Below are 22588 nucleotides of genomic sequence, written 5' to 3'. Positions count from 1 at the left end.
TTTTCTGCCAGTTTCCCAAACAACGCTACGAGATTCCCCAACTGAAACGTTTTTTCCAAAGTATATTTATTACACTTTTTTAAAGCCCATCCTTCTATTTTTCCAATCAATCCATAAACGTGGGTTTTTCTTTAATCATATTGTTGGCCGTAGGATTTCTTGAGGAGATAACATGCTACCCAAAAGAAATCTTAATAAAATTGTTACGATATATATATTTTAAGGATACACTGTTTTACCCTCTTTTTGTTTTTATGAAAAATCCTATAATCTCCCGAATTTACAAAAATATACCAATTTCTTACATAAATTTTAAATTTGACAAAAATTTGTACCCGAATTCAAAATTTTTTAAATTTCTACATGAATTCGGAAAATTCGTTGCATTGTCCTACACATCAGGATACGACGTGAAACGTTGAGTATTTCCGTTAAAATCTTAGCTGATTTTGCAAGATACGTCAGAAATAATGTACACGTGTATATGTCACCTATCAAGTCTAAAAACCAAAATATATGTAAAATTTTACCAATTCGGTAAATAATTAACCAACGAAATTTTAAAAAAAAAAACAAAAAGAAAAAACCCCCTAAAATCCCTAACCCTCAATCGACATTCAGTCTCACTCTCACTGTCACTCTCTATTGCACCAAATCACTCAGACGCGACACCTCAACACGACACCCTCCCACGGCGACACCCTATTCCGACGAGGTATCCTCCCTCGGCGAGGCACGCGACACCCTCCCTACGCTTCTTTCCTTTCTGATAATCTCTTCCCCGAGAGTCTCCTCCGGGAAACAACCCCCCGAGCATCGGCTATCCGATAGTCTCCTCCCCTACCCCCCGGAACTCTCCTCCCCACGATTGTACACCACTTGTCGACCTCCGCTCGGACGCTCTCATCCCCAGGTATCAATACTGCCTTATTGTTTTCTGTTTAAGTTTTTTGTTTGATTTGGGGGTTTGTATTAAGGGATTGACGATTTTTTGTGGATAAATTTAGATTTTGTGTTTTTAATAATGTCTGTTTTTTGTTTTATAGTTTCTCGGGTTTAGAATTTGGTGAACGATGAAACCCTAGAACCATCAGTGGACTGAGAAAATGAGGTAAGCAGTTTTGTTGTTGATTTGAGTGGTTCGATTTTATTAATAGATAGTAATAATTGGGTTAAGTTTATAGTTGGTGTAAAATCAACTTTTACATTGTTTTATTTATGCACAAAATAGATGAAAAATTTGTTACTTGGATGGAATTGTGGAAAAAGGTGTTATGGTGGATACGAATGTTATGTCTTGATTTTTTCATGAAGATTTCGTGAAATCTCGTAAGATAAATAGTACAATCAAAGAAATGTTGTTTACATTACCACATGAGAGTTTGGATGAGAAGAGATGTGTGTTTGAAGGACAACAAAGCAATTCATTTTATGTGTGAAATGATAATGTTGTGTGGAGAGTTAGATGTATACGTAGACCACTATTTATCTCCGCCAACTCCAGTTAAGCCACCTACAGAAAGATGTGATGACGAAAGTGTAGGTGATTATGTTGATGATGATTTTGTAGGCTACGATCATACTACTGAATATGATTATGATAATTCTTCTGATTATATGGATGAATTTGGTGAGTATGAAAGCAGTGATGATGATTTCATTGAAGAGTTTCCTGTTGTTGTTGTTGAAGATGGTGTTGTTGAAAATGAAGAGGTGAATACAAGTGAGGATTATGCAAATAGTGATGAATTTAATCCAACGACATCTGAAGGAACAGATGAAGAATGACAAAACTTTGGCAAGTCTAAGACAAAGATTCCGACATAATTTCCACGTAGTGAAATCTTTCAATTCAGGGAAAGAATTTAAGAAGGCTCTGTTTGTCTATGTGTTAGCTGAGAACATCAACATCAAGTTGTCGAGGTGGGATCGAAAAAATTAGCCGCAATGCGTTGTAATATGGACTGTCCATGGAGGGTTTATTGTTCGGTTGAGATGCAATCAACAAATGGATGATCAAAATATATAAAGACGATCATAACCATACTCCTACGAAATATGCGAATATGTTAACGATGAGGCAAATAACCATAATGTACATTGAGAAGATAAGGGCAGATCTAATTTATACAGCCAAAAAGATGCAGAATGACATACAATGAGATAAAAATTTGTCTGTCTCAATTAGCAATTGTTTTAAGGCTCGAAGTTTGGCCTTGAAAATTGTGTGTGAAGATCAAGAAGTTCAATTTTGACTTTGGGTCTATGAGTTAGAGCTACAACGTTCAAATCCCAATACATACTTAAATTGGAACAAAACCAACTCCGGGTCAGGAAGTGTTTCACAGATTCTATGTTTGCTTCGAAGTCCTACGCGACTCCTGGAAAAGACATTGTCGTCCGGTTATCGGATTAGATGAATATTTCTTGAAGTAGAATTTTAAGAAAAAACTTCTATCAACAGTTGGTAGAGATGCAAATGATGATATTTACCCTATTGCATCGGATCATTGTATGTACCGAGGATACCGACAATTGGATGTGGTTTGTGTGAAAATTGAGACTAGATTTAGATGAGGGAAAAAATTTGACGATATTGTCCGACAAGCAAAAGGTATGAATAACTCTTTAACTTGGTTTTATAAATATTGTTTAACGATAAGATATTAATTGTGTAACTTTGAACATGGTTTGATGAATACCATCGAATCAAAGTTACCAATGGTTGAACATAAGATGTGTACAAGACATGTTTTTGCGAACTGGAAGAAACAGTTCAAGGACCTCGAGCTTAAACTTCTTTTTTGGAAAACGGCCAAGAACTACCTTGAAAATGAGTTTCATCAATATGTGCATGACATCCGAGCGTATAATCCATTGGCTTATGATGGTTCTATGAGGACAAAACCGAAAAAATGATATCGCACATTTTTTAATCCCGAGACAAAATGTCATGACGTTAACAACAATTTATCAGAGAGCTTCAATGGGTCTATAAAAGAAGCACGTAGTGTTCCCATGATTGATATGCCTGAAGAAATTCGAAAGAGTATAATGCGGCGGATATCGTGACATGCAACTCAAGTAGAAAAGTGCAAAACCGAGTTCCCCACGAATTTTGAAAGTTTTAGAGAAGTCGCGTGAGAAATTCTGTCATTGTAACATAAACGGAGTGGATATGGGAAAGATGAGATGGCTGAGTTTGGGATAAGTTATGCGGTTGATTTGTCTGCGAGGACGTTTAATTGTCGGAGATGACAACCGATAAGACGTTTCTAGATAATTGTCTATTCCTTTATTTTAACTTATACCTTGCATTATAGTTGATCATTAACGACTTATTTTTTTTCAATTTTTTCACATATATATCGCATTACATTAAGAAATCCATATGGCAAGTAATATATCAGCGTAATATCCTACCCGTAAATAGTGAACCGTCATGAATGAAATCAAACAAACCTCCAATTGGTGTCCCCACAACAATACAAATGATAGGACGTCCAAAGAAACACAGAAGAATTAAAGATTCTCATGAGTCATCCTCAAGAGCGGTCACATGATCCGACATGGAAGAGTTTTCCGATGTAGACTTTGCAAACAACTTGTTCATAATGCAAAGACATGCAAGAATGAACCAAGGCCATTTGAGGTGTGTTGTATACACAAATATTTTAATCGATTACAATATATTTTCATGTTTTGTTTTTTTTGTAGCCAATATCAGCGCATACGAGCACAAATGCACCATCGAACAGGAATGCACCATGGACTAGCAATGCACAAACGGACACAAATGCGCCATCGAGTAGTATTGCACGATCGGTCGGGAATGCAACATCTAGTAGAAATGCACTATCGGGTGCTTCCATATCCACTCAATCTAGCTAGACAATGTAATACGGGCTTTCTCTCACTAATTGACATTGTCGTCTCCTTTGAATGTTACCAAGCAATATGGGGACTACAACAACTATTCAACAGTCATTTTCAGTACTCAGACACGCTGACATGTCTGGGTATGTTATTATTCAATTTTTTTTTTGTTTCTTTGTTCAACCTGTTTCTACGTTATTATATTTATATAGACATGTTCAATCTTTGTCTTGTACATCAGGAAAACAAGTATAAGAAAATTGAACTTGAAGAATATGATCTTTCTTTTTTGTTGTTATTGGTGTGATAATATGACAATCTGAACGGTCTTTTATTTTGGATGTACAACAATATGTTGTATGCCATTTGTGAACTCATATGTATTGTAATGTCTTTTTGTCTGTGAAATGTTTTTTCTCCTAGATTGGACTCATGTGCGACATCTTATTTTTGGCATATTATGTTCTAATTAAATCTGTTTTTGATTCGTTTATACACATAAAGACCATAAAACAATTTTTTCCAACTAACCATATTCAATACGAAATATTGAGTTCCAAAATATAATATTTCTTATCTTACGTAGTTTAAACAAAAAATTCCATTCACCAATAAATCCCAAGGGATATTTCAAACTGACAAACTATAGTTGTGAAGGCAAGGTGGGAACAATTGAAAAAGAGAAGAAGGAATTGGTAACGCAACTACAAGTCTCCAAATCGTTGGTGCTAGTGTTTGTTTTCATATGAGTTTGTATGCTTTTCTCTTTCAATTTTTTCTATTTTGGCTTCCAACTCTTGCTTTTCTCTTTCGGTTTTTTTCATATAGACTTCTAAATCTTGCTTCTCTTTTTCATTTCTTTTCATCTTATCTTCGAACTCTTCCCTTTCTACTTCCATTTTTTGCTTTTTTTTTATGGATCAACTCAATTTCACCACCTTATTTTTGTTGTTCACCATGTAAATCTTCAATTTCTTTGATAAAAGTATCATCCACCCATTTAAATAAGCGTGAAGGATTCCCTAAAAACATAACATCAAAACAACAATATTATGCACCTCTGCCAAAAGACAGATAAAATTTCTCAAAAACAATCAATACCTCATGATTTGCACAACGAAAAAAAAACTCTTCCAGGATTATTGTGAGTTTTGGAAGTTCATCTTGTAATAGCAGATCCACACTCGCATTGTATTGGAACACCTCTTCGTGGCATTAATTCTCCTTTTTTCCAATTCGAACTTCCAGACTGAAAAGTTCCCTCAGATTTTGAACTCATCTACCAACATAATATCATTCAACAACATCAACCCAAAAACGACAATAGCTTATCATACGACACCATCAACCAAATCAAGAAAATCAATCGAACTACAAAACAACCAAACCAATCGAATTACAACACCATTAACCAAATCAACCAAATCAAACAAATCAATCAAACTACAAAATGAATCTGTCAAAACTAGAAGAAACAGTTCTGAAAGCTGTAAAACATAATCCAGCAAAATACAAGACTATAGTCAATCAAACTATCGATTTCACGAAAAGGTGATTACCGATGAAGAATGAGAAAGTAGGGCAGAAGAGGTGATTATCGTCGTGTCGGGGGAGGAGAGTTTCGTGGCGGCCGAGGGTATTATCGAAATCAAAGGTTGGGATGATTAATGGTGCTATCGGAGTGAGAAATCGCCGGATGGAGACATAGAAGATGAGAGACAAGAGTGAGACAGAGAGAATGGATCTAAATTTGTCAGAGATAGGAGAAGCGCGGGGGAAGGTGTCGCGTCGAAAGAGGGTCTTGCCGAGGGAGGGTGTCGCGCCGGAGTTAGGGATTTGGTGAAAGTGAGAGTGAGAATAGTGATGGCAAAATTAGCCAGACTCGCGAGTTGGCTCGTTTTTTATCGAGTTGGGTTGCAAAAATAAAAGACCAAATAAAAACGGGCGGAACGAGCCAACTCGCGACGAGCCCGAGCCCATCGGACTAGCTCGGTCGGCTCGCGAGCTGGCTCTCGGGCTGATATAAAAAAAATATTAGGGTTTCATACTTTAATTTCTTCACTTCTTCAGCATATATAGCAAATTAAAATTTATGATATGTTGATGTTGGTATATATTTTTTGTTATATTTTGATGTTGTTGGTGTATGACATTTTTTATGTTGATATTGGGTGTATATTTTTTGTTATATTTTGATGTTGTTGGTGTATTACATTTTTTATGTTGCTTTGATTTTGATAATTTTTCTTGATTTAGATATAGTTTTATAGATTGTTATGTTAAATATTTTATATTATGTTGGATGACTTCAAAATATTGTTTTGTATTCTTTAAATTATTAATTTTTATATAATTTTAAAATTCTTTCGAATAATTAGATAAAAACGGGCTAGTTCGTGAGCCGATTCGGAACTCGGACAATTTGGTCTGGGTCAGAGTTTTTCTAGCTCGTAAAAAATGGGTCAAACGGGCTGAGCCAAAAATGAGTTGGCTCGAGAGGAGCCGGTCCAGGCCGGTCCTAGTCAGCCTGTTTTACATCACTAAGTGAGAGTGGGGATCAATAGAAAGTGAATGTTGATTTAGAGATAGAGATTTTAGGAGTTTTTTTTTTCTTTCTTTCCGTTTTTTTAATTTCGTTGGTTAATTATTTATCGAATCAGTTAAATTTTTTAGATTTTCTGGTTTTTAGATTTGATACGTGCCATATACATGTACATTATTTTCGACGTGTCTTATCAAAACAGCTGAAATTTTAACGGAAATACACAACTTTTCACGTTGTCTCCTGATATGTAAGATATTGTAATGAATTTTCCGAATTCGTGTGAGAATTTGAAAAAATTTTAATTTGGATGTATATTTTTATCAAATTAAAAATTTATATAGGAAATTGTTATATTTTGACTAATTTGTGAGAGATTATAGAATTGTTTTTTATTGCCATAAAAAATCCGTCTTTCTAGACGCAAAAAACCCTGTCATCCAATCCGGCTAATGAAACGGTTTGGGGTCCGGCGTGAAGACGCATATCTCGAGACCAATGCTCAGTCATGTGAGCTGTTAAAAATTGACAAGTCGTAAAAAGTGTTTTCCGATATTTAAAAATATCTAAATTCATTATATCATTTAGACCCATCGTGAGTCGTGTGAATTTTAAAAAAAATTCATTTTAATGGTCTCGTGTGAAAATGTTGGTCCATTTTATATCACTCGTTACTTTATTTATCTAATACATTTTTATCTTTTATGGGTCGTCCATTTTATTTTCCTTGTGATCCGCTAAACCTGTTTAACATCATTAATTAAAATTTTGCTCATACATATATATATATATATGTGTGTGTGTGTGTTGAGCCACGGAGAATGCTATTATCGGAGAACGTCATCATCAATTATAGACCATTTTGTTAATCTATGATGCATGATTAACATCGGTCCATCCCATACAAAACATTATTAAAACGTGTGTTTGATCATGGACAAAATTAAAACGTCATTTTTTGGGAGATAATTTATAAAATTTGTCAATCTGTTGTTAAAGATGTTTTCTCTGCCGTCAATATTTTTTTGTTGTAATTATTTTGCCTAAACTATATGTCATATATAAAAATTGTATAGACATGCATTTCTCAAATCAAATTCATAACGTGGGCTTTTTGGCCCATTTATTATTTGAGGCCGATCCGATGAACTGAGCTATGGATCTGACCAGAATAAACGTGTGAGACCTTCAATCATTAACAACGGGAGATTAACTAACGTAAGCCATATAATGTATCCAATATGATCTGCTACTTAATTAATTCTTATTTTATATTTATATTCAATGATTTATCATGATTTGAAATACATATTAATTGTTAAACTTTAAAATGATACAAAATACAAAAAAGCCCAATGAATATTTAATACGAAAATGAATATTAATATAATCTCGATAAAAAAAAATTGGATATAAAATAAAACATGTATACTTTTCATAATTAAAAGAATTAGATACAAATGTAATAAAAAAAATATAAGACAAAATCGAAATACTCACTAATAATTATATATATAAAGTTATTATATCACATTAATTATGAACACATAACTAAATACATAAGAACGCATACTTAAAAACATAAAAACATAAATAAAAATACATAAGAACACATGCAACACATAACACATAATTTTTTTATCCAAACAAAAAAAAAACATATATACTTAAAATATATTTCTTCTTCATACTTAGCATCAGTTGCGACCCCACAGAAAAATTTATCGGGGGCAATGTATGCATAAACTTAAAAAGAAAGAAATGTGACAAAAAAAAAGGGTAAACTATAGAAGATTTTTTTAAAATAAGTGGGAGCATAGCACCCCATTGCTAACAAGTGAGGTCCGCCCCTGCTGAACGTTCGTTTCTAGCACACAATATGTAAGTTTTCTTAACCCAACAATGGATAATCCAACCGTTGATTGCTATATCAATGTATGCTGGTTATATTGTATTTCCGTTTTCAACGAGAGTGAGATATTCGGTTTCTATCCGAATCATTCTCTAACTACATAGTTTAGAACGTTATTACGTTACGTTTCACGAACGGAGCAGGATTAGCAGACTCGGGCGGTAGCGACGGTGTTGAACGTTTTCTTTTTGAATCATGTATAGTTTTGGGACGATGACCTTTCACTCTGACATTTTGGGATGCTAGATAGATCTCCCGTTTGTGAGATGATTCTTTTGGACGATTCTTTTTTGAGATATCGGTGGTAGATCTTTTGATGATTTGTATTTTAGCTTTCCGTAACTCTCACTTGATGTATACATGCATGCATACATGCATGTATGTGGATTTCGTTCAATGTATATATTCTACTGCGTTGTTTTGAATGAATAGCGATTTTATTTTCCGTGAAATTAAAATTTTACAATAGTGATTTATTCAACCCATAATTCACCGTAATATTATTTTGTCTCTGTCGGTCATTTCATTTCAAACCAGGAAGAATTTATTTGTTTTATATCACCCATATATGTGATTGTTGCGATAGTGATTGTGAGTACGAGGTTTGTAAAGAATGAGGATACATAGAGCATTGGGATGACGTCTTACCCAAGATACATCCGATGTTGGTGCAAAACAATAATGCACATAATATTGAATTTAAGTGTTTTTCTCTTAGAAAATTTTATTTAGAGCGATATTGATGCTTTGACTAATTATCCCCACAGTTTATGAGCAATTTTCTTCTGTTTGAAGAAATCACTGAAACTAACCAACTCAAAACAAAATCGTATTATGTGGGTGTACACAAAAATAATAATAATTCATATGCATGACGCGTGTTATTCATGTCGTTAATTGTACATGAATCCAATATGATCTCTTTATTAATTAATTTTTATTTTATCTTTATATTCAATAATTTATCATGATTTGAAATACATATTAATTCTTAAACTTTAAATGATAAAAAACTTAAAAAACAATGAATTTATATATTTTTAATACGAAAATGGATATTAATAGAATCGAGATAAAAAAAATGATATAAAATAAAACATATATAATTTTCAAAATTAAAAGAATTAAATAAAATGTAATAAAAAAGAATATAAGACAAATTCGAAATACTCACTAATAATTATTAGATTTATATAAAAAGTTATTATATCATATGAATTATGAACACATAACCAAATACATAAGAATTAAGCCCGCATACTTGAAAACATAAAAACATAACTGAAAAAATACATAAAAACACAAACAACACAACACAGTTTCTACCAAAAAAAAAAAGAAGAAAAAAGAACACATGACATAGAAGTACTTTGTACCAAAGCCAAACACTATAAAATATATTACCACTAATTTTATATAGAACTCAAAAATTGTTAACATAATTAAAAAACAAAAATAAGTCAATTACAATTACTATATACAGAGTTGTAACTTGTATACATAAAACCTAAAGCAAGTTTGGTGTGAAGATGATGATGATTCAACAAAAAGCCATAGAAGATAGGAAAGGGAATAATAAATCACGTCATATGGGATCGATCAATTAGGTCCATCGTTTTCATGAACAGGAGCAGGAAAACTATGAAATGAAATTGCAAAGCATGGGGTAGTCAGGTTGTGTGTATGTATGTGTGTAAGGTTTGAGACGTTGTTGTTCCCAGGATGTGATCCGAGGATGAACCGTTGTTCCTATTGAGAAATCGGATTATAGACTTGAGTAAGGTTTGGCAAGACAATGGATCAGGCATGAGAATCTGTTTATGAGCAGCAGAGTAGGAATCATTTAGACCATAAAAATCTTCACCACATTACGCATTTCAAAGAGCTGTTGTTGGATATTATAAACCTTCGAAACATTCTTCTGTTTATAACATTGTTCTAAATAGCGCCAAATTTTATCAGCTTCATCCAGACAAATAATCTGAGAATGGATTTCAGGACTTACAGAATTATTGATACAAGTGCAAACCGCATCATTACAACGAGACCAAGCACCATAATCACTATGATGTAGATCCGGTTTTACCATTGTGCCAAAGACAAATCCTAACTTGTTCTTCATATTCAACGTTTAATTTAACCACAACTCGAGACCAAACAATGTAGTTTAACTGATCTTGAAACTTGAACCAGCGAGAGACTTGAAGAATCAGTTGCGTGTAGAAAAAATGGACAAAAATATGGATCTGAATTATTCGGAATGGGAAAAGTTGAGTTAGAACCATGAATATCGGCATGATCGAATCACATGAAATCGAAATCAAGGAAGAAATTAATGAAAGAAAAGCAATAGAACAACGAAGCTAATATCGCTCTGATATCATATCAAAATGTAGAAATCGAAATTAAAAACAAATTGATGAAAGAAGTTTCATCAATATGTGAGAGAAAAAGTTGTGGGAATTTTCTAATCTTTTCATTCTAAATTAAAAAATGAAACAGAGTTCAACTTATACAAGCCAAAATAAAGAAAGCGGGAGAAGAAAAATTCAAATAGTAAACCGAAACAATCAACAAACCAAAGCTAAACCAGCCAAACCAAAATCTGAGAAAATACTCTCTAATAACAAGAGTAAGTAATGAGGGCATCTCAGTCAAATCATGTTGACCCATCAACTGGTCCTTCATATCTAATGTAATGTTGGGACAAGACCGAGACACAACGGTCAGTCTTTCTGTGTAGGCCCTGATCTACAACTTTCTCGGACATTTTGGATAAAACCCACATGGCCTTTTTGTGGATACGGTTCAGAGCTTTTGCTCCTGCTGCATCTGTCACATTTGTAATAGATATTGCCTTTCTATGGCCAGCACGACTTGTTGATATATTGGAGATAAGCATGTGAACTTTGAATGTGAATTTACAAATACATATATATATATTTAGTAATCGAATCTTATAGTTCATATCATATAGGGGCATCCAGACTAATTGCATCAAGCAAGCAAATAATCCAATCAACTGATCTATTCCTTTTATTATTCGGTTATTTTTATTTTGAAATTTCGATTTTCATGGTTTTGTTTTCTTTGCATCCTATTGTACAAACTGATGGCTATACGATCAATACGTATATGAACGCTAGCGGTTATGCTTCCATTGCATAAACATAAAGAGAAAAGTCGAATGCGACTGAAAATAACATTTATATTCAGCGTCGGATATGATTTTATTTCTATCCGAATAATTTCAAACACCACAAATAACCAGAGACAAAATTATCCAACTATGGTCAAGGTATCCATCTAATTCCTTGTCTAATCCCACCAATAACCGACAAACTTTTAACACTTGATAACGCATATACCCACCACCTCTAAGGGCTAATGAAAACGACGTTTCACGTATGTTCCCATTGACGTTTTTCAATCAAACCAACCGGATTTAATTGTATATTTCACGAGTGTATATATATCAAGCTAAATATTACGACCGTATGACTAAAATCAAAATGTAATAATTAATCATATAACACAAGTAAAAATGAAAATGCGAGGAGAGAGTTACACAAATACACGCCTTTGTGTAGTGGCTGCATGCATATATATAGGCGAATGAAAATGACGTTGAGGAAAAAAATGCATGAAAGAGGCCTTAAACGTCGGGGCCTTGCATGTGCTCGTAACATGGTAGGTCCATATATATATATCCTAAGTCTCTTTTACGTGCTTATATACATATATATATATATATATATTGTTATATTCGATAACGACCACATTGTAATCCTCCACGAATTTAATATACTAATATACATATAATAGACAATATGAAAAATCATTGGTCCATCATTGGAGTTTCGATGATTCTCTCTCCTTCTCCGGAATCATGCACATGTTGCCGACATTTTCTCACGATTCGACCTTAATTTACTCATCTTAATTTATGCAATTTCAATTTTACCGTTATATTCCGTTATAGTACGTCCAATTATTTCACTGGCGTATTTCTATATGCGTGATTTTCACAATGCAAATTCGATTATTTGTGATGAAAAATTTTGCAATGAAAATGGGAGTTGAAAAATTTTCGTTATCATTTAGCGACGATAAGACAAATAAAGCTGAAACATGTATATGCATGCTAACGAATTTTTAAAATATGTAAATTGGATATAGGAAAAGTGTTCAAAGGGTGCAGTCCAAGAAAGTAATGTCTTAATGCAAATACAGATACATGTATATGCATGCGAATATATATGATGTAAAATTGTGTAATATCAATTAAATACAATATGTATGCCTATAAAGCCTTTATTGATGAACTACCAAATTTCCTATGATACGGTTATTCGACTGTCTTTATACGACAGAATCGTATCTTAACCAATGTATATTTTATACACCATTAAATAAAAACAATAATAATATAAAAACTATTTTTTTTCTTGAACTTCCACATATTATCTTATGTACTGGTAATTAGAAGTACCTACCACATGCATTATCTAGTGGATATGGAAGAATATAATATTGGTTCAAGTTCGTTTTTTTGTGCGTGTGAATGAAACCGGAAATTTTCTAGTTATATAGATGATTAAACAAATATCTATTATTCACGAATATCGAGATTGATTCAGAAATTTCCATGTGTATGTATGTATGTATAGTTTCATAAGCATAGACATACATATATGCGTATATATATTATACAAAATATGCAGAGAGTTTGGGAGGAATGTGAAAGAAGAAAAGACAAACCCACGTTACATGCACACGTAAGGTTGCACAATGCATAGACAAATAATTTAAGACGCGGTCGAATAAATATAAAATGTGAGAGAAAGCGGTTACACGAAATAACTTGTATAAAGAAGAAGCATGTGAAGATTGGGGCCACCATAGATTAGCAGTTGCGTTCTAAACCACAACATTTGCATGTGGCCAACCTTCAACCGTTACATCCATTATATACATATATATGTATATATATATCACATTGTTTTCTATTAATTTATATAAGATATTGGTAATAAAATATAAAAGAAAAAGTATCAAATAGAGTTTTTGTGTGTATGTACCTGTAATAATATATATATTTTATATATGTCAATATATAGATAGTAGTCAAATATATGTAAATTGGAAAATACTATAATACTCGTCTCTTTCCTTTCCCCTATATGTATATATATAGCCGAACTCTCTCCTTTTGATTCCTCAAACCACCATTCTTCACACACACACACACAGATCAGAGATAAGAAACAAAACCCTAATCTCTGAAAATGTATATTCCATCAAGAATCAAAGTCTCTCTCATCATCTCCTTACTTGGTTCATTACTCCTACGCGAAACTTACGCAGACTACGGAGGCTGGCAAGGCGGCCACGCCACTTTCTACGGCGGAGGCGACGCTTCTGGCACCATGGGTAAGTCCACACGTGTCATCATAGACATATGATCGTCCAGTGGCAAGACGACAAGTGGCGTATGAAATGGGTGGGTCGGTTCTTGCTTGCAGGTGGCGCGTGCGGGTACGGAAACTTGTACAGCCAAGGGTACGGAACGAGCACGGCGGCGCTGAGCACGGCTCTGTTCAACAACGGTCTGACTTGTGGGGCGTGCTACGAGCTCAGGTGCGACAACGACCAGAGATGGTGCCTGTCCGGGACGATCACGGTTACGGCCACTAACTTCTGTCCACCGAACTTCGGCTTGGCCAACGACAATGGCGGTTGGTGCAACCCTCCTCTAGAGCATTTCGATCTCGCTGAACCCGCTTTCCTCCAGATCGCCCAATACCGTGCTGGTATTGTCCCCGTCTCCTTCAGAAGGTAACACATATATACACGTCCACCACGAGACTTTTCAAAGCTTCAATATGCAATATATACCGTAATGAATTGAGATACAACATTGACATATAACGATATGATATATTGCCTGTAATTAGAGGGTATAATTTGCTGGATTAATCTTGTAATAAAATGGACCGTTTCATTTTTTATTTTATTTGGATTATATTTATTTGGTCAATGCTGGACCCATTCTTGAGCGTGACATTTGAAGCTCGGAAGCAACGGTCCATTTCATTACAAGATTAATCCAACATAATTATATGGATAGACATTAATGAAGAGGGTATTCATAATATAATGTAATATGATATAATATCTGTGAGGATTCTAATAGACTAACATGTCCAAATTTTAAGCCACTCGAAACCTATATAGAATCTGATATTTTTTTTTTGGGTTTGGTTGATGTAATAACGTACGTACCAGGGTACCATGCATGAAGAAAGGAGGGATAAGGTTCACGATAAACGGACACTCGTACTTCAACCTGGTGCTGATAACGAACGTGGCTGGAGCGGGGGACGTGCACGCGGTTTCGATAAAAGGGTCGAACACAGGATGGCAAGCCATGTCGAGGAACTGGGGACAGAACTGGCAGAGCAACTCCTACCTCAACGGCCAAAGCCTCTCTTTTCAGGTCACCACCAGCGACGGCCGTACAGTCACTTCCAACAACGTCGCTCCGTCCGGGTGGCAGTTCGGACAGACCTTCCAAGGCGGACAGTTCTGACAAATTTCTGACACAAAACCAGATTTGTTCGAAGAAGAATTGTTGTTTTTTAAGAGGTCGAGGTTGGGGGAATGGTAATAATGGGAGGTGGGGTTGTATGACGTGGCTGCGTGATGCTGAGGTGGCTCATAGGCGCCCGCTAGGTAGGCCTTGGTTTGGTTGTTTCACTTAATTCGAGTGTGTATTTGATCCAATTTGCTTAAACTTCACCTCATAATATAATTATTTTTTCCCTCTTCAAAGATAATGAAGGTTTTCTTTTTGTTTACTTTATTTTATCATGTAGATTTATTTTCATTCTAAAAAGTTATATATAAATGCCCAAATTTGTTATTAACTCTCGTATTAATACACAAATTTTAAAATTCTAAAAAATTCATGATTTTTTCTTATCTCCTAACTAAAATTACTAATTTTATTAAAACTGTAAAGATCAGTGGATCAAGTTCTGTAGATAACGACGTTATTTACAAGAATAACATTCTAAAAAATACACGGAATTATATAAAAGATTTTATAAAATTACATGTCAGATAAAATCGGCTTCAAATATCGTCTAGTCATTTGAAAGTTTTTTTTATAAAATTTATAGTTAATTGGAAATCGAAAAAAAAATGTCTTTTGTTTAGAATTTTTAAGTTTATGAATTGGTAACAACAAATTTTTCTTCAAACCCAATGATTTTTTTATTAATAGGCTTTGATAGATTTTAAAGCCCCATGATTGGCCCATTACGGATTGAGATCCAATATAACCCGTCGATGATTTTTGGTTTGTACCTAAACCGGGAAAAATAAAATAAAATAAAACTTTCCGGTAATTCCGAAAAAACCGACGGCCGAGTCAGACTTTTGACTTCCACGCCAACGCGAGGGTCTCTTTCTCTCTCCGATATCCTTTCCGCCGCACCGCCAAACCGTCTCCGCCGCTGTTTCCTCTTCCTCCGGTGGCAGCGTCAGGATGCGATTTCTCGACAGTGTCCTCCTTCGTCTCCGTAACTTTCTTAGTTGCGCCTCTCCCTCTGCTGTTTCCTCTCGGCCGACGGGTCCCGGCGACGCGGCTTTGTCATCCATTGGTTCCGGCGGAGAAGATGCTGTTTACAGGTTGTCTGATTCCATCCTTCTTAAGATCCTTAAAGGAGATATCACCCAGTGGTCCGTCGATGGCTCCTCCGATGCTATTGTTAGTCTCTCTCTCCCGCTCGATCAATTCTATTTCTAGGCCTGATGTTCTTGTTCTTTTTCCACGATAGAAGCGTGGATTTGGAAGTTGGCGATGAAAGTGAAAATATGGCTCTGTCTTAGTGCCCGTTAAACCCCTAAGTCAATTCACATACACCGAGGAGCTGATGCCATCACTGCATCAATGCCATTGCCATGACTTTAACAATTCGTTTCTTTTACCAGGTTAATCCAGCAAATGAGCGTATGCTCGGTGGTGGTGGTGCAGATGGAGGTACTTTCTCGAGATGTTTCCATCGTTTTTTCTCTAAAACCCTTTTCACATTTTGATCATGCGATGAACATTTCGACTGGTTCAACTGCGATCTCACTTGGCGCTTGGCAGCCATACACGATGCTGCTGGGCCGCAGCTGAGAGCGGCGTGCTATGAGGTCCCAGAAGTTAGTCCCGGAGTCCGTTGCCCTACCGGAGAAGCAAGAATCACCCAGTAGGTTCTTCTCTTCACCAATCTTGAATAATGTTCTGAACTTTCCGGAGTTGAGATTGTTGATGAATGTTCCACTGAGCAGGGGTTTCCATTTACCCGCATCTCATGTGATTCACACGGTCGGGCCTATATATGATTCAGACAGTAACCCCAAAGAATCCCTCTCCAATGCGTACAAGTAAGCAAGAACGTAGTTCTGTCTGATATCACCAGTTGCTTTGTCTGATATGTTCTGATCTATCAATGTATTTCCCGGGTTCTTGCCTCGAACATGTCCGAAAACTTCCGTTCATCCGAGAATTTTCTCCGACCATGACCCTCTACTCCGCCTCTACAGTTGACTCGGACAGAGTCAGAATACAGAAGCTCGAATTTCTCCTCGGTTTCATCGTCTAACGCCTGTGTGAGCTCCCGAATATCCTCCCAATTGTTGTATATACTCTCGTTTGATGCCAAGAGGGATATTTCAAATGGATCAATGTCTCGGAACTCGGGAAGAGTTATCTTTTCTGTTTAACAGCCTGCCCACCCTGGAAACGGCTCAGCCGGAGGTAGGGTCCAGCGGCTGGAAGAGCACCGCACGTTGCGTGGTGTCCGATGCGCTCCCGGCGGCCCTTGAAAATCCGGAGGACCGACGGACTATGAAAACGCGTGGCCACGCTATAGATGAAGTTGCATCTATTTTATTAGTCGATTTGCCAAGACGAGAAAGCAGTTGAAACACCCTCAATGAGTTTCTAAGTGAGCTAGGATCCATATTTCACATGTTTTTTGAGCGTCACCGTTGAAGTACTTTCTCAATGTACTTCTCTTCCGACAGATACAACAACTTGTTCTCATTTGACCGCTTGGGAACCGATCTCCATTTCTTCGTTCCCTGCGAACTTAGTAGTGTGGATGGTTGACTGACCACTAACCTTTTACCAATGAAGACAGAAAACTTGTTTGTAATTTCTAACCGGAAAACTAGATTCCAACTAGAGGAGGTTATCTGTACTTCGTTACGTTCATTGATGATTTCAGTCGATACGGTTATGACTATTTGATGAGACATAAGTCTGAAACACTGAGAGTGGCCAAGGAGAACAACATCAAGTACATTGCATTTCCTGCCATATCTTGTGGTGTTTTCGGGTAAAGTCATCACAAGCGACTTGTGGAAGAGGCAAGATTCTTTAAAATTGCATCACATAGGACGCATTTTGTTAAAATTTTGTTTCTGTAAATTGCTGTTAGGTACCCTTTCGATGAAGCAGCTTCAGTAGCTATCTCCACCGTTAAACGGTTCGCCAACGACCTGAAAGAGGCAAGATTCTTCAACTAGCTTGCACTTGTTTCACTTTTCCACGAACACGAATGGACCTATACAGCTATACTCTTACTCTGATTGAACTTGACCCATGTGACTGTTGAGATTGGAGAGCGGTTTGTCCTAAATTTCTAGGCGGGTTGATCATGGCAACTGACAATCTCGGATCTTTTTGTTAATCTTGTCAGGTTCACTTTGTTCTTTTCTCGGATGACACATACAACGTGTGGATAAACAAGGCAAAGGAGATGCTACAACGTTAAGACTCTTCTGGGAGCTAAGTACAAGTAATCTCAAGTCCAAACTCTACTTAGCTGCCTGTATGGATCATTGCCCTACTACGTTCCTTGATTAGCCTGTAATAAATGGTGACATTCGACGTGGGTGTTTGCAATAGGATAATCTTGGTTATGTGATTTTCGATTATCATTGTCGAGCAAGCGGCTCTTTCCCCTTCATTCTCTCCTCGGTAAACGAGGGATCAATGTTCATGGACTTACCGCAGAACTATTCACCAATCACTGTGTTGTTGTTTCTAGACGAAGTGAGAAAAAGGAAAACTTCAAAAGCTCTATCCGCTTGGTGACATTGGTGAGTAATTACCCTTTGACAAAAGTGAGAGAATCAGACACGAATCGAGCAACTGGGCAAACGCGTAAAGGCCCAGGGACAAGCCAAGTGGACATGTCTGAGCTGACGTGGCGCAATATCCTCTTATATCTCAGTTGCCACCAATTTGTAAGCAAGCCTCTTGCCTCTTTATATAAACGAATATGCATTTCTTATCCATTTTCTCAGTTCTGTTTTTTCTCGTCTTAACAGGAGACGCCATGGATCCCAATCTGCAGTCCCTGAAGACGGCGGTTCTGCCGGAGCTTCCGTATCCGTACAACGCATTGGAGCCGGCCATAAGCGAGGAGATCATGCGGCTTCATCACTCCAAGCATCACCAGACTTACGTCAATGAGTACAACAAGGCTCTTGAGAAGCTTCGATGCGCCATGGAAGAGGGTGATCACTCCTCCGTTGTCAAGCTCCATGGCCTCATCAAGTTCAATGGCGGAGGTTTGTTCTCTGATCTTATATTGCTTGTTCGACAAGAAATCTCCCTGTGTCGTATTCATCTGCTGCTGCTGTTTGTATCAGAAAGATGCCATCTTTTGTTGCAGGTCATATCAACCACGCCATCTTCTGGAAGAATCTTGCCCCTGTTCGTGTACGTGGTCTTTGTTATCGATCAACATCTCTTTCATGAGCTCGTTTTCTGATTCCTGACATAAGTTCGAGGCAATTTGTGTCTGAAACGCGCAGGAAGGAGGAGGGCAGCCTCCGACCGATCCTTTGTCTTCGTCCATAGACACCCACTTCGGATCTCTAGAAGCACTGATGCAAAAGATGAACGCTGAAGGCATTGCCTTGCAGGGATCTGGGTGGGTGGTAAGCATCCACCACCACCTCCCCTTTTGCATGAAACTGTTTCTTTATTGCGAATTCGTAAAATCATATCCATATTTTGTTTTGTTGTGATATGGTAAGTGGTTTGGGTTGGACAAGGAGCTGAAGACGCTCGTCATCGAGACTACGGCCAATCAGGTAAAGATAGATTCGAACAAGTTATGTCCTGTCCGCTCAGACTGAACAAGACTCTTGACCTTAAGATCGACGTTTCGTAGGATCCTCTGGTAACGAAAGGATCGAACTTGGTTCCACTGATCGGGATAGACGTATGGGAGCACGCGTATTACCCGCAGGTACGTATTCGTATACCGTATAAGAGTATAAAAGGAACAAATCTCAAGACAAAAAAAGAAGAAGAAAACATTCAGTTGTTAGTATCAGGACAGGTAAGTGACATTAGTTGCAATCTCATCTTGTTCATGTGTGTCGTGGACGGAGCAGTACAAGAACGCGAGGGCGGAGTATCTGAAGAACATATGGAGTGTCATCAACTGGAAATACGCGGCCGAGGTTTACGAGAGGGAGTTTGGGCTCTAATCACTTATTTAGCTTTAATTATGTTAATTATGGTTCTTGTCTGTGTAATTATGTGTAAAGCGGCTAAGGGTGTTCGTAATCTTGTTGTGGATGTAATAAAACTTGGTGAAATAAAATCCTTAGTTTTTTTAATGCATCACAAACCAACGTTCACGAATCTGATTGGGTATGTCTCTTGCATTATTTTTTATTCGAATAATTGACCTTGTATGACAATTATATATAAAATAAAATCTATATAAAATTAGGGTTGGACCTCGACATTGAATTTTTCATATTATATTTAACCATTCGAAGTTCAGTATTCGGTTTATTAGATTATTTGAATATTCGAAGTTTGAGCATTTGATTTTGGTTTTATCGATTGGCGATTGGTTATGTTTCTGGATTATAATTTATAGTTGTGAAGAATTACTTGTTATTTTTTTTTCTTTTTTGCAATGAATACATTTTTATTGTAATTCGAAGATAATTAATAATTTCCAATAAAAAAAACACACTGAAAATAAAATTTCCGAAAAAACGCACTTATAATCACAACTGCCTGTCATTCTGGGAAACCCTAGTTTGCTTTTATTGTTTGCATTCTCAGCAGAACTGTACACGGGAAACCCTAGTTTGCAGACTTTGGCCAACCATGGTGAGATTCGGAGGCAAACCCTACCCTTTCGATCGCTTCTGCGGAATCCGATCTTCTTAATCGTGGTTTGTACTCTGTGCGAATCGTGTTTGTAGACTTTCAAGCGCAGGAACGGTGGCAGGAACAAGCACAACAGGGGGCATGTCAATTTCATCCGCTGCTCCAACTGCGGCAAGTGCTGCCCTAAGGTACGATGTCCTCCTGTGGTTGGTCATCCTCGTAATTAGATCTGCCTCGAACGATATGATACAATGTTGAAATCGGTTTGTAGGATAAGGCAGTTAAGAGATTTATCGTGAGGAACATTGTCGAGCAAGCGGCTATTAGGGATGTTCAGGAAGCCAGTGTCTACGATGGTATAAACGCTTTTCTTTTCGGTGTTGATTTTGTAGCTTTGTAGATCGGATTTTGGTTTCTGTCTTGGTTGATGGTTTACTGTCAAATTCGTTTGCGTACTACTCAGGCTACACACTGCCGAAGCTATATGCCAAGATGCAATACTGTATCTCGTGCGCCATCCACTCTCACGTTGTGAGGGTCAGGTCCCGCACCGACCGCAGGGTCCGTACCCCACCTCAGCGCTTTGCCAGACGCAGGGTAAATCTCTTAATCTGTCTGCTCTGATATTTCTTATACGTACAAGGGTGCTTTATTTGACTGCCTAGGATCGTCATGTGATGATGTGTTTATTGATGCTCTTTGCCTTTGATGCCCACGATCATAAGGGTTTTGGATTAGGCTACCTTTGTGATCTGACTTATGCATGATATACCGGGTCATGTGAAGTTGTTTGGATCATGCTCACAATGGCATGTTCGAGTTTTGGATGCCACCTTTGCTCGTGTTAGTCTAGGTTCATCTGTCAAAGTTTTTGGTTGTGTATCATGTTTCAAAATTTTCCCTTTTGTTTGGTCTCTTTGTTCAGCTCCTCACTTGCAGTAGTGTTCCGTCATCTTGTTTGGACTTCATTTGGCTTCTTATGCATTGGTATGCTGGGTCATGTGAATTTTTTTTTAATTCCCACATCTTAAATTGCTCTGGTCTTGCTCATAATGGCTTGTTGGTCATGCCTTCTGCTGTTCGTGTTTTGTATGCCAAGTTTCTTTGTTTAGATTCCCACTTGCAGAGCCTTGAGTAGTGTTCTATCATCGTTGGACTTCATTAGGGTTTCTTGTATATGGTTTCGCAGTCAAGTAGCTGAATGGTTTCGATCCTATAAAATGTTTCAGGACGACATGCCCAAGCCAGGGCAACCGGGGCAGGCTCCCCGTGTCCCGGGAGCTGGAGCTGCACCCCGTACCTGAACCCTACACAGTCTCCTTCACCAATCCGAATCCATGTTTTGTAGTTTCTTTTCGGATGCTTTTAAAGCTGTGATATTTCTACCCCCGAACTTAAAATGCCGTGACAGGGATACTATGCACCATCCAGCCAGTTCCTGTTTCCGACAGAAGAAGTGTTGTCAAGTAATCAAATTTTGTCCGGAATCTAATTAAAAGTCACCATAGAACTAAGGGTTAGAACTTCAGTATTTCAATAGACATTTTTTGCTCTCCATTTTTATTTAATTTTTATCGCCTGAGTTTGGGGCATTGTCGGAACCAAGTATCCTGACTTGCCCTGATAATGTGTTTCCGTATCTTGTCTATTTCGATTTATAGAGTACATAGTTCACGTATATAACCACAGAATGATTTTATATTATTATGGTTGGCAACTTTTTTTCTTCTAAATTCACGGTATTCATGTTGGTTTTAATTGAAATTATTCCTGAAAATATCATAAGATAAAAATAATTAACTATGATTTTATGAACATCAAACGCAACGGAAGAGATGGTGAAATATCAAATGACCAATCTCTCCGTGTGTGAAATATTATTAATAAAAAAATAAAGTATTTTTTAATTTCCATTGATATAAATATGATACCGTGGAATGAAATAATATGATTCCGATTATATTTACATACAAGGAAGGGGGTAAATGTTATGTAATGTGTCTCAAACCCAAACTTTTAAACCAAATCCAAAACGTCCGGGCCGGGCCGGGCC

General features: G+C 36.8%; 4 protein-coding genes and 1 long non-coding RNA gene across 8 annotated transcripts; all 5 read left to right on the top strand.

The window, feature by feature from the left end:
* Nucleotides 1-804: 804 nt before the first annotated feature.
* LOC104803206 lies at nucleotides 805-1931 on the top strand. Its single transcript, XR_770147.1, has 3 exons — nucleotides 805-913; nucleotides 1047-1111; nucleotides 1691-1931. It is a non-coding gene; the product is annotated as an uncharacterized LOC104803206 (long non-coding RNA).
* Nucleotides 1932-13535: 11604 nt separating this feature from the next.
* On the top strand, nucleotides 13536-15195 carry LOC104803205 (expansin-A8). Its single transcript, XM_010527106.1, has 3 exons — nucleotides 13536-13763; nucleotides 13856-14168; nucleotides 14619-15195. Exons 1-3 carry the CDS (start codon nucleotides 13619-13621, stop codon nucleotides 14920-14922), a joined length of 762 nt encoding a protein of 253 aa, XP_010525408.1. The 5' UTR covers nucleotides 13536-13618; the 3' UTR covers nucleotides 14923-15195.
* Nucleotides 15196-15714: 519 nt separating this feature from the next.
* On the top strand, nucleotides 15715-18633 carry LOC104803204 (macro domain-containing protein VPA0103-like). 4 transcript variants are annotated; one of them, XR_770146.2, is made up of 8 exons: nucleotides 15715-16104; nucleotides 16329-16377; nucleotides 16489-16591; nucleotides 16674-16769; nucleotides 17615-17725; nucleotides 17828-17897; nucleotides 18089-18220; nucleotides 18440-18633. XR_770146.2 is itself a non-coding variant. In XM_010527103.2 (8 exons), exons 1-7 carry the CDS (start codon nucleotides 15883-15885, stop codon nucleotides 18161-18163), a joined length of 726 nt encoding a protein of 241 aa, XP_010525405.1. In that variant the 5' UTR covers nucleotides 15715-15882; the 3' UTR covers nucleotides 18164-18187; nucleotides 18440-18633. The 4 variants fall into 4 exon arrangements, 3 of the variants coding, with proteins under 3 accessions (XP_010525405.1, XP_010525404.1, XP_010525406.1); XM_010527103.2 differs by having other exon boundaries at nucleotides 18089-18187; XM_010527102.2 differs by lacking the exon at nucleotides 18440-18633 and having other exon boundaries at nucleotides 18089-18302.
* A 47-nt stretch (nucleotides 18634-18680) lies between these two features.
* Nucleotides 18681-20031, top strand: LOC104803203 (superoxide dismutase [Mn] 2, mitochondrial). The gene is made up of 6 exons (XM_010527101.2): nucleotides 18681-18965; nucleotides 19070-19116; nucleotides 19212-19337; nucleotides 19437-19493; nucleotides 19574-19651; nucleotides 19800-20031. Exons 1-6 carry the CDS (start codon nucleotides 18731-18733, stop codon nucleotides 19893-19895), a joined length of 639 nt encoding a protein of 212 aa, XP_010525403.1. The 5' UTR covers nucleotides 18681-18730; the 3' UTR covers nucleotides 19896-20031.
* Nucleotides 20032-20375: 344 nt separating this feature from the next.
* On the top strand, nucleotides 20376-22183 carry LOC104803201 (40S ribosomal protein S26-1-like). Its single transcript, XM_010527100.2, has 5 exons — nucleotides 20376-20535; nucleotides 20631-20723; nucleotides 20807-20891; nucleotides 20999-21132; nucleotides 21765-22183. The coding sequence occupies exons 1-5, from the start codon at nucleotides 20533-20535 to the stop codon at nucleotides 21837-21839; spliced, it is 390 nt and encodes a 129-aa protein (XP_010525402.1). The 5' UTR covers nucleotides 20376-20532; the 3' UTR covers nucleotides 21840-22183.
* The last annotated feature ends 405 nt before the right edge of the window (nucleotides 22184-22588 follow it).

The sequence above is a fragment of the Tarenaya hassleriana genome, unplaced genomic scaffold (assembly GCF_000463585.1).
Source record: "Tarenaya hassleriana unplaced genomic scaffold, ASM46358v1 Cleome82, whole genome shotgun sequence".
NCBI lineage: Eukaryota > Viridiplantae > Streptophyta > Magnoliopsida > Brassicales > Cleomaceae > Tarenaya > Tarenaya hassleriana.
This window is presented reverse-complemented; position numbering and strand designations above follow the sequence as displayed.

Coding starts and splice junctions, on each gene's coding strand:
- LOC104803205 (XM_010527106.1), top strand. CDS start 13,619: ATGTATATTCCATCAAGAATCAAAGTCTCTCTCATCATCTCCTTACTT. Junction 13,764..13,855: donor CGACGCTTCTGGCACCATGG/GTAAGTCCACAC, acceptor TCTTGCTTGCAG/GTGGCGCGTGCGGGTACGGA. Junction 14,169..14,618: donor GTCCCCGTCTCCTTCAGAAG/GTAACACATATA, acceptor CGTACGTACCAG/GGTACCATGCATGAAGAAAG.
- LOC104803204 (XM_010527103.2), top strand. CDS start 15,883: ATGCGATTTCTCGACAGTGTCCTCCTTCGTCTCCGTAACTTTCTTAGT. Junction 17,726..17,827: donor ATATCTTGTGGTGTTTTCGG/GTAAAGTCATCA, acceptor AATTGCTGTTAG/GTACCCTTTCGATGAAGCAG. Junction 17,898..18,088: donor TCGCCAACGACCTGAAAGAG/GCAAGATTCTTC, acceptor TAATCTTGTCAG/GTTCACTTTGTTCTTTTCTC.
- LOC104803203 (XM_010527101.2), top strand. CDS start 18,731: ATGGATCCCAATCTGCAGTCCCTGAAGACGGCGGTTCTGCCGGAGCTT. Junction 19,338..19,436: donor TGCAGGGATCTGGGTGGGTG/GTAAGCATCCAC, acceptor TGATATGGTAAG/TGGTTTGGGTTGGACAAGGA. Junction 19,494..19,573: donor TCGAGACTACGGCCAATCAG/GTAAAGATAGAT, acceptor GACGTTTCGTAG/GATCCTCTGGTAACGAAAGG.
- LOC104803201 (XM_010527100.2), top strand. Junction 20,724..20,806: donor GCGGCAAGTGCTGCCCTAAG/GTACGATGTCCT, acceptor ATCGGTTTGTAG/GATAAGGCAGTTAAGAGATT. Junction 21,133..21,764: donor AGCGCTTTGCCAGACGCAGG/GTAAATCTCTTA, acceptor AAAATGTTTCAG/GACGACATGCCCAAGCCAGG.